General features: G+C 30.2%; 1 protein-coding gene across 1 annotated transcript; it reads left to right on the top strand.

The window, feature by feature from the left end:
* Window positions 1–13: 13 nt before the first annotated feature.
* On the top strand, window positions 14–8,738 carry LOC130671116 (exostosin-3). Its single transcript, XM_057474826.1, has 8 exons — window positions 14–263; window positions 382–628; window positions 2,315–4,154; window positions 5,091–5,347; window positions 6,423–6,550; window positions 6,624–6,900; window positions 7,786–7,890; window positions 8,590–8,738. Exons 2-8 carry the CDS (start codon window positions 467–469, stop codon window positions 8,692–8,694), a joined length of 2,874 nt encoding a protein of 957 aa, XP_057330809.1. The 5' UTR covers window positions 14–263; window positions 382–466; the 3' UTR covers window positions 8,695–8,738.
* The last annotated feature ends 2,115 nt before the right edge of the window (window positions 8,739–10,853 follow it).

Raw genomic sequence — 10,853 nt, 5'->3', positions numbered from 1 at the left:
CAGCCTCTAACATATAATAACTTAAAATTTCAGCAGTAAACACAATTTTAACCTCACTATCAAGTAATTCATAAAATTTAAAATTTTTTATATATTTAAACTAATTTTTACCTATCGGTCATTTCAAAACTTAACTCTTGTGACAAAGAAATATTTCAAGTGCAGAAGCAAAAGTAGTATTTACCTCTTAATAATTATGAGGTGATTGACATTGTTATTCGACAATTAGATCTAATATTCCATTGTTCTAATTGTTTTTCAAGGTACGTATACACAATTAACAATTTTTCTTTAACTGTTTTCACGTTAACAGTCCGAAAACTACGGCAATAATTTTTAATCATATAGTTGCATAAATAGCTATTTTTTGTTTGATTTCAGGAATGACCAGCTAGCCGATATCTATATATTTTCTTATTAATATAAGATAGAGAGAAATAAATAAAATAACTCTCTAATCAAAATAATGGCTGGAAGTACATTTGAATCAGCATCATTATTTTATCAGAACACTAATCGTCGTGAGATGTGTTATTGGATAACGCACATCAAATTATCAAGAATTATTATAATAATGTTATTGATATTATTCATCGTGCCATTATTCACACATTATTATTTATCAAAGGTAATTATAATCATATTTTATTTGTCTTTATTATTAGTCTTTTAAATAATTTCTAAAATGTCAGTTGATATTGTATTTAAATCGTTCATAAATTCTCTACCTTATAATGCCTTTTTATTTAACAATAATGCTAGTGAATTCTATGAAGCCAATAGTCAGTTTTTATTTTTCATTGAAACTCAATGGAACTTTATATATACAGTCCAACCTTGTTATAAGACAACGTCGAGACGTTAGTGGAAAAAATTCCCTGTTTAGAAAATCTCATAGAATCCATTAGATTCTCATAAACTTCTATAGAAATTTTATAAGAATGAATGAGTTCTATGAGAAGTGCTATAGATAAGTATAGGTCCTTATACATACAGCTATAAGAATCTATCGGATTTTTTAAGCAGAGTTCATAGAATTTGGGTTCCCCCACTTGCTTGCTTAGAAAATTTTTTATTTATACGTCACTTTTTTGTTGAATTCCTTTTTTTTGTATTATTATTATTACATACGTTATATTAATCTTATACCGAGGACTAGACGCAAAATGTAAATAAAACAGGTGAGATGGGAGGTTGGAAAATTGTTAACAAATTGACCGTAAAAGTCTTACAACGAGGTTGCACTACATTCGAACATTTATACTATTTGCTTTGCTTTCGTAATTGTCAAGTTAATTATTTATTTTGTCCACCTAAATATATGACAACATTATACCTTATTTGTATTCATAATAATTCACTTCGATAATTAATCCGATCTAATATAAGACAGTTTATTGTAGAAAATCATGACTAATTTTTGTAACAAACTGTTTTATAATAGAAAATTACCTATCGAAGTAAATTATTATAAATATTAGTTATTATTCACATGATAGACACCTACTAATGTTACTATTAGTTATAATTATATTCAATCAGCAACACATTTTACGATTATTTTGTGATTTTTTTTGTTTTTTTTTTTTATCATAGTTTTTATATTTTTCAACAGTTTTCGAGTCTTCGAAATTTTTTTAAAATATGATACTATTTATTAGATATAAAGCAGGGATATATATAGATATATATATCCCTGCTTTATAACTAATAAATATCATATTTTTAAAAAAAATTCCTTTTTCTTATCGAATAGTAACGCGACTAGAGTCAGTCAGTTATATACAGTCAGACTACTGAGAGCATGCTCATTATTTAATCGCGGGGATGTGGGAATTGTGTGATAACTGAAGAGAACACTCTCAGTAGCTTTAGTATATTGACATAAAAACAGCGCACATCTTGTATCTTAATGAACATTATTTTCCCTGCCTTTTCTTTTCACGCTGTAAATACATATATCAATGCGTTATTAATTTTCTATGTTATTTTATAGTTAAATAATTCAACAAATAGCTATTTTATTAATTTTCTAGAATATAGGGTAACAGCAACAATAAATAACTGGCTATTAAAAATTCTAGATTCATAATATTCCATTTAAATCTGTGATTTAGTTTTTTCTAAAATGAATAATAAATTGACAATTAAATTGACAACCCGAAGATTGATCGATCGATGTGGGTGTAAAATCTATTAATTTTTGTAACTTCAATGCACATGATCACTGAAGATAACTTAGATGTTTGATGTTGTTACCCTATAAATTATCAGTATCACTAACAAAAGTAAAATAAAATAAATAATATTAAAGGTAGAGTCAAGTACATCCGGTATGGACATGCATCGTACAAAGCTAGAAGCATTCGAAGACTTCACATCAATGAAAGCTTCCGATCTCAAATTCCGCATCGAAGAAATGCTTCGGATAAAAGTATCCGTGAGCAATGAACTTCGCGATCTTGAAGCCAAACGCCAGCGTCTTCAACTCGAAATCTCGGGGTTCAATCAAAAAATTGATGACCTCAAACAAGAATTGATTCACCAACAAACGGATTTAGATCGGCTGAAAATGAGTCTCGTTCAAGCACAAGCTGCTCACCGTGAAGCAATCGAACGCAACACTCCAGAACTAGCGCCACCTCGTCGGATCTTGATAAACTCCGTCCCAACAAACGTGAAACTAAAACCAAGCGAATCATCGTCTTGCCGCATGTACAATTGCTTCGACCACAGCCGCTGTGCACTAACCAGTGGCTTTCCTATTTATCTCTACGACCCGGATGTATTTTCCGTTATAAATCCCACATGGGACATTGACGGTTTCTTGCGTACAACAATAAAACAAACTCTAGGTTATAATGCTCATTTAACCTCAAATCCCGCCGAGGCATGCATTTACATTCTGCTAATCGGTGAAGCTTTGCCATTAAATCTCCCAGCGGCAAATCAACATCAACAGGTTTTCACACATCCTTTGAGTATTAAAAAACTCCATTCACTTCCTTATTGGGGCGGTGATGGACGAAATCACATCCTACTGAATTTAGCTCGTCGTGACCTATCAATAAATTCGGGCAATATCTTAGACAATATAGACACTGGACGTGCAATCCTAGTCCAATCAACATACTTGCGATCTCAATATCGTCCAGGTTTTGATCTAATAGTACCGCCAATTCTTGGCCCACCTGGTGGCGATGTTTGGCAAGAGTGCGCCCCAATGGTACCAGCACGTCGTAAATACTTATTATCATTCCAAGGTGAAATGAAAACAATCAAGTCTTCATTATCGTCATCTGGGTCAACCTCGCGACCTATCGACGACGCGGAAATAGATCTCGAGCGTGTCGAAGATGAAAATAACCTAGATAATTTCATTGTTCAACATTTGAACGACATGATGTCCGGTGTTATGGACAAATTTTTTATCCAATTCGAATGCATACCCGCGACAGATGATCACAGTCACAGAGGAACCAGTAAAATTACGGACTGGTCATTGTGCGGAACTGAGTCATCAAGAAAAGAAATACTTAAAGATTCGACATTCGTACTGATATTGGCGCCAAGTAATTCGACATTCGTCACGACCTCGACAATACAAGCGAGAATATATGAAGCACTGAGATCGGGCGCCATTCCTGTTATTTTGGGAGGTGATCAAATTTATTTGAGTTACAATGAAGTAATTGCTTGGAGACGCGCGGTCATTTTTTTGCCCAAAGCCCGTGTTACCGAAATGCACTTTTTGTTACGTGCGATACCGGACAACGATTTGCTGTTCATGCGACGTCAGGGCAGACTAATTTGGGAAAGATACATGGCTACAGCACAGGGTGCTGTTGACACCATTGTCGCATCAATACGCGATCGTCTCGGTATACCAGCAATTCCTGCAACGCAGTCACCAAGTCCTAGTGTTTTCAATGAAACATTCGTGCCAATAAAGTCGGACGCCATTGTCGCGGAACCTGAAGCCGAAGAAAGCTTGGGACCGTTGGAACCACCGTATCCCTCACCCATATTCAAACGGAATTACACGACTATGTTAATACACGGGCATGAAATTTGGAATGAATGGGTTAATCCTTTTTATCTCTATCCCCAATTACCTTTTGATACAGTATTATCTAGTGACGCTAAATTTATTGGTGAGTTTAATGACTTATTTTTTCATCGTTCACACGATATCGCGTCCCTAATACCAAAAAGGCATATAATTTTTTTTTAATTCACCTATCGCTTCAGAGTAACGAAATTGATCAAAAAACCAAAATTAAAATATTAATGCCAAAATGGCCTATAACAGCAAGCATATGCCTTTTTGGCATTAATTTTATTTTTTATTTTTTAGCTAATGCCAAAAAGGCGTATAAACAAAAAATCAATAAAATCAAAGAATTGGTTCAATTAAATATTTATTAACAAAAAATGAATGAATTTAATATTTTAATGATTTTTTATTTATGCGCCTTTTTAGCATTAACCAAAAAATGAAAAATAAAATTAATGCCAAAAAAGCATATGCTTGCTGTTAGGCCATTTTGGCATTAATATTTTAATTTTTGTTTTTTGATCAATTTCGTGATTCTAAAGATAAGTGGCTCCTAAAAAGTTTTCACCGAAAAATCTGAAAATTAGAATCGTCGAGCTTCAAAATGTTTTTTTTTTTTTTTTTTTTTTTTAAATTCACGATACGACCATTATCCACATAAATACAGCTACTCGAAACTCACTGAAAAATTTCGAAATTTTTTTTTCTTTAATTTTTTCCCTTAGTATATTTAAATTTGAATTAATAATATACTTTTTTTTTATATGCCTTTTTGCCATTAATTATCATTGTACCGAAAAGCAAAAAGGCTTAAGTATATTTATAGGCCTTTTTGGTTTTAATTTTTTTTATTATCAAAATATTCATTTCAAATCATTTCTAAGCGATTGAGTAAAAAAAAAAAATTATATGCCTTTTTAGCTTTATGGTAGATCTATATACAGCATACGTCTTTTTGGCATTAGGGACGCGATATGCTGTTTAATTTGGTAGGGTTCTGAGTCATGTTTTTAAAGTGATAAAATTTTTTTAGGGTCCGAAGTTGGGTTCAGGCCGATCGGCAAAGGGGCTGGTGGGGCAGGTAAAGAATTTAGCGAATCACTGGGTGGTAATTATCCACGTGAACAATTCACGATTGTTATATTGACTTACGAACGAGAACAAGTTCTTATTAATTCATTGGCTCGTTTGTATGGCCTGCCATATTTAAATAAAGTCTTGGTGGTTTGGAATAGCCCTAAGCCTCCGATTGAAGATCTCAGGTGGCCAGATATTGGTGTGCCTATTGTTGTACGTATTTTATTTTTTAATCATACTTGACATGAGCCAATTAAGTCTGTTTTTTGTTCACTAATTATAGAGAAGATATTTAAATATTTTTATTTTTATTTTTAAGGTTAAAGAACTTTATTAAAACTTGATATTAAGTCTTCCTAGAAATTAAGCCGCCGTCGGAAATTGTCAATTATCGGTTTGTAATGTTAATGTGTAGTAACGGCGTGAGATTAGACTCGTTCTATAACAGTGGGGGTAAAAACCGACGGCGATTTAGTCTCTAGGACTTCAAGCTTCCTTAAAATAAAGGGAGGGGGCTTAAGATAATTATTTAGAGCCGTACTTAAATTACGTAATAAATTGAATGGTGAGGGGAGGGGGGTCAAAACTGTCACTACAGCAGGACCTCGTTATAAGACTACGCGTTATAAGACCCCCTCAATTTGTTAAAACTCGCTCGGAACGCTTCCCCCATCAACAACTCACTAAAAGTTTTGCGCCAAAACCTCGCTATAAGACTAACGACCGGTACGACTAAAATCAAGATAAAATAGACATACGTAGAGATAGTAGATAAAATAATTTATTTTTATAAAGAATACTTAAAATTTCGTGATATCACATAATTAATTAACAGAAAAGAACGACAAAATTCTGTTTATTTATGACTATATATAAAGTAGATTCACTGTATAATAGAGTAGAGCTTAACCGAATACATAAATAAAACGCCAAACGGCGATAGTCTTATAGGGGGGTTTGGCTACAGCTCCGAGCTAGTCTTATAACGAGGTCCTACTGTATTCGTTACGGTATGGGGGAGGGCGTTTTTAATGTAATTTTTGAAATTAAATATAAAACTGAATGATAAATTTAAAAAATTACGTATATTTTGGGGGGTCAGGTGGGGGGGAGGGGGTAATAATATTGGTATGATCTTACTTAGGGCGGGTGCGGGACAAAAAATGATCCTAAATGCGTTATGTAATTTAAGTACAGCTCTTACTGAGTAACAAAATTTTATATTACCATAAATTTTAATATAATTACTGTAATTAACTATTAATAATTACAAGTATAATTTTTGAAGGTAATTAAAGCATTAAGGAATAGTTTAAATAATAGATTTTTACCATTTGATACTATTGAAACTGAAGCTGTGTTATCTGTTGACGACGACGCGCATTTAAGGCATGACGAAATAATGTTTGGATTTAGGTAATTTATTAATCTTCAATTTTCCGATTCCATCGATTAATAATAATCTATTTACTTTGATTAATTTTTTTAGGGTATGGCGAGAACACAGAGATCGTGTCGTAGGTTTTCCTGGTCGTTATCATGCGTGGGATCAAAATTATCACAATTCATGGAATTACAATTCAAATTATTCATGTGAACTGTCAATGGTATTAACCGGCGCTGCATTTATTCATAAACATTACATGTATCTTTATACTAATTGGCTACCGCAGGCAATTAGAGATAAAGTTGATGAGTATATGAATTGCGAGGATATCGCTATGAATTTTTTGGTATCTCATTTAACACGAAAACCACCTGTCAAGGTAAATTATTTTTTTTTATTTATTTACAAAGTATTTATACAATTTATATATGAAATAACATAATATAGATGCTCTTAGATAGATTTGGATAGAGAAAAATACAAAAAAATAGTACATTAGTAATTAATAATAATTAAAATACAGTACAGTAATTAAATAAATGTCGCGTAGCTGATTTATTATTATTTCATTTTTTTTATTTAAAGTCGCTTTTTAACTGCCGGAGTCATTAGTGACTATAAAATGTTTAGAGGGGTAGGTTGGGACAGGGGTTTTTGCAAAGCCAAATTTTGGACAACTGATTTTTTCGGCTGACTGAGATTTGAACCCACGTCTGGTCAGTTACTAAATTCGAGCTGTAAGTCTACTTGGTTGCCTGCGTTTTCATTTTCAAAATAAATTAGACTAATACTTTTTTGAAAATGTTTGCAATTTAAATAACTGGTATAAATTCAAAAATAATAATAAATAAAATACAATAATGTTTTGTCCGACATTTTCTCGGGGTTACTTTGTCCTGGGATGGAAATGCGAGACCCTAGACTACTTATTTTAAATAGTACTTTGTAAATTTTATTAAACCCTACGTCGTATGCGTGCGGAATTATTTGAAGATGGACTGATATTAAGACCAAACATTGCATTCAATAGCGACCTTAATCGTACTGACATTTTCTCTTAAAATGAATCAGTGAAAAATAGTCCAATCAGTGAATATTCACTGCACAAATAGTCCCAAGTATATCAGTAAGTGAATTGGGACTGATTTGCAGTGAATATTAACTGATTTGCAGAACTTTTCACTGATTCATTTTCATAGAGTTAAAAGTTCTATTTGCACAGTCTGTATTATATCTGTATTAATTTATTGTTACTTGACATTAGGTAACATCTCGCTGGACATTCAGATGTCCTGGATGTCCAGTTTCATTGTCTGAAGACGATACACATTTTCAAGAACGTCACAAGTGTATTAATTTTTTCGCTCAGGTAATATATTTTTAAACTTATTAATGGAAAAGTTCACACCCATAAAAAAATAATTATTCAGTTAAATTTGAATCATTGGATTCGAATAGTTCGTAAGTTCGAACTTTTCGCATATCCGTAATTAAAAGTTACAACAATACATCCCCGTGTAAAAGAAATTCGTTCCAAAAAGATTCCAAAAAAGTTCCGCATGTGGAACTTCTAAATATGAGACAGATTAGAACTTCAAATGGAACTTTTTTGGAACGTAAGTAATTTTGATGGTAAAAAAAAAGTTTTTATGAGCGAATTTTTTATGGATGTTTTTTTTTTCGTTCTATAAAAAATTCAAAAGTGGTAATTTTTGAACTATTTCGGCATGTTTCTGGAACGTCTTTAGTCTACAAAAAAGTCAAAAGTGGTGATTCTGGAACTGTTTTGGAATGTCTATATAAAATTCCAAAAACGTCCTTTTTTGACTCTAAATTTGCTTATAAAAACTTTTTTTTTACCATCAAAATTACTAACGTTCCAAAAAAGTTCGATTCGAAGTTCTAATCTGTCTCATGTTTAAAAGTTCCACATGCGAAACTTTTTTGGAATCTTTTTGGAACGAATTTTTTTTACACGGGTCTCAGCCGACCGTTGTTCAAAAGAAAGCGGTCAACTATAAATTACAACAACAATGAAATATTACTACTGAAATATTTAACATTGCAGGTATTTGGATACATGCCATTACTGAATACTCAATACCGCGCAGATTCAATCCTCTTCAAAACGCGAATATCGCACGACAAACAAAAATGTTTTAAATTTATATAAAAAATTTTTTTTGTACATAAATAAACTAAATTTGTTTTATAAATTTGATATTACTTTTGTACATGAAAAGGCTTAGAGTCGTAATAAACTCGCACACTTTTTTTTATTATTTATGTAATTAATAATAAATTAATAACTTATTATTAAAATTAAATTAACAGAGAGCGTAACAAAGAATCCATGTTATTTTTTATATGAAAATGAATGTGATATTATTTATATCTTTAATTGATTTAGTTTATTTATTATTTAAATTTATCGAACAATGTAGAATATATAAATAAAATATTGTACAAATTGGTTAAATATATACTAAACTTTTTGCTAATACTTGTATATAAATAAATAAATAAATAAGTAAATAGATTTTGTTTTTATAAAAAAATGATTTAATAAAAAATATATTACGGCATCTGTAGTTTTATTTTATTAATCATCGATATTAGTATTTAAATTAAATTAACGAGTCTATGATGAATATGAGGATAAAATATCTTTTTATAAAATAAAACCAAGATATTTCTGCATTGCGGTGAAACTGGAATTGCTATAGGACACGCGGTCAGCGCCCTGTATCTAGCTGTACTTTTTTATCTCTCTCCTTTCACTCCTTTCTCTTCTCTTCTCTGCATAGATGATACGGGATTTGAATACATACATGAAACATACCAAGAGCTCATCAAAAAGTTAAAACCCGCACCAGTTACTTCACCACCTGATTTATATATTTTTTATATTTTTCTATTAGCATTCAAAATAAACAATTGGTTGGAAATAAATACAGTCAACAAAAAAAAATATTAATAACAATAATAATAAATTTTTTATTGTTATTATTACTATTATTATTTGTTTAAACAAACATATAATAATAATAATAATAATAATAATAATAATAATAATAATAATAATAATAATAATAATAATAATAATAATAATAGAAAAATTTATTTCGATTCCTTTTAATTCAATGGAAAATTTTTTTTTTAATTTTTAACACTTGAATTATTAATTATTATGATTATTTACAATTTAACAAATGTACTAATTTCGAAATTTATTTTTCGTTATTATTTTTTAGAGGTTTCATATTTGCATAATTTTTTTTTGTGTTAATCCTGGGGTGAAAACAGATGATTGATGATGCTTGGACGAGTGCCAAAATATTTTTTTTTTCACTTCGAAAAATTACAATGGTGAAATTTAAAATAATTCATTATTATTATCACCGTACTGTTAAAAATTGTCATTGAAATTTAAAGCGAATTGATTGAAATTATTACAAGCTCAAATCAGCCAGGAATATAAAATGTAAATATTATTATAAATTACGCATTTATTTATTTTATTTTTACATTAGTTCAAATTTACAAGTCATAAACGTCATTAAAATTAAAATCACAATGTATTTATTTTATTTCATTCAAATAATTGTTTTTTTTATTGCACATTAGTCAATTAGTCTTAAAACTGATAGTTATTTGAGAACTTAAATTTTAATTAAAATTGTTTTTTTTTACGTATAATCGAGTGTAAATATTATAAATTTCATAGCAAGTCTTTAAAAAACATACAATGATCAAAAACTAATTAGAAATTAAAAAAAAAAAATTAATACTGTCTGTTCAAAATTTTTTTAATTTAAATCGAAATCAACATCTTGATTACCCGTGTAAAAAAAATTCGATCGAAAACGATTTCGAAAACGTTCGACATGTAGATTTTCTAAATTTGGGACAGAACTTCAATTTTGACTTTTTTTGAACTTTTGGGATTTTAATAGTTAAAAATATGGATGATTTAAAATTTTACGTTGACGAATTTTGAGTCAGATAAGAATATTTTTATCAAAACATTTTTTTTACTATACATTTTCCCTTGTTCAGAAAAAATTCAAAAATCCCCTGGTGGAAATTTTTTTGAATTTTCTCTGAAAAACTCAGTTCTAAAAATCTAAAGACTTTTTCAGAGTTTTTCAGAGAAAAGTCCGAAAAATTACCACCAGGGTCTCTAATTTGAAATTTCTATACTGAAAATGAAAAAAGAAGGAAATATACGTTTTCAAAATTATAGTTTAAAAACATTCTCATTTGACTCAAAATTCGTTCAGATAAACTTTTGTCAACTATATGTGGCACGTGGCCCAGTAGGGACGATAG

Source organism: Microplitis mediator, chromosome 7, assembly GCF_029852145.1.
Source record: "Microplitis mediator isolate UGA2020A chromosome 7, iyMicMedi2.1, whole genome shotgun sequence".
NCBI lineage: Eukaryota > Metazoa > Arthropoda > Insecta > Hymenoptera > Braconidae > Microplitis > Microplitis mediator.
Note: the sequence above shows the minus strand (reverse complement) of the source record. Positions and strands in the feature narration are given on the sequence as shown.

What these genes read in the sequence shown, in the direction of transcription:
- LOC130671116 (XM_057474826.1), top strand. Translation starts at nt 467, where the DNA reads ATGGCTGGAAGTACATTTGAATCAGCATCATTATTTTATCAGAACACT. An exon ending in ATATTGGTGTGCCTATTGTT is followed by an intron (nt 5,348 to 6,422) that starts GTACGTATTTTA and finishes TAATTTTTGAAG; the next exon opens with GTAATTAAAGCATTAAGGAA. An exon ending in GAAATAATGTTTGGATTTAG is followed by an intron (nt 6,551 to 6,623) that starts GTAATTTATTAA and finishes TAATTTTTTTAG; the next exon opens with GGTATGGCGAGAACACAGAG.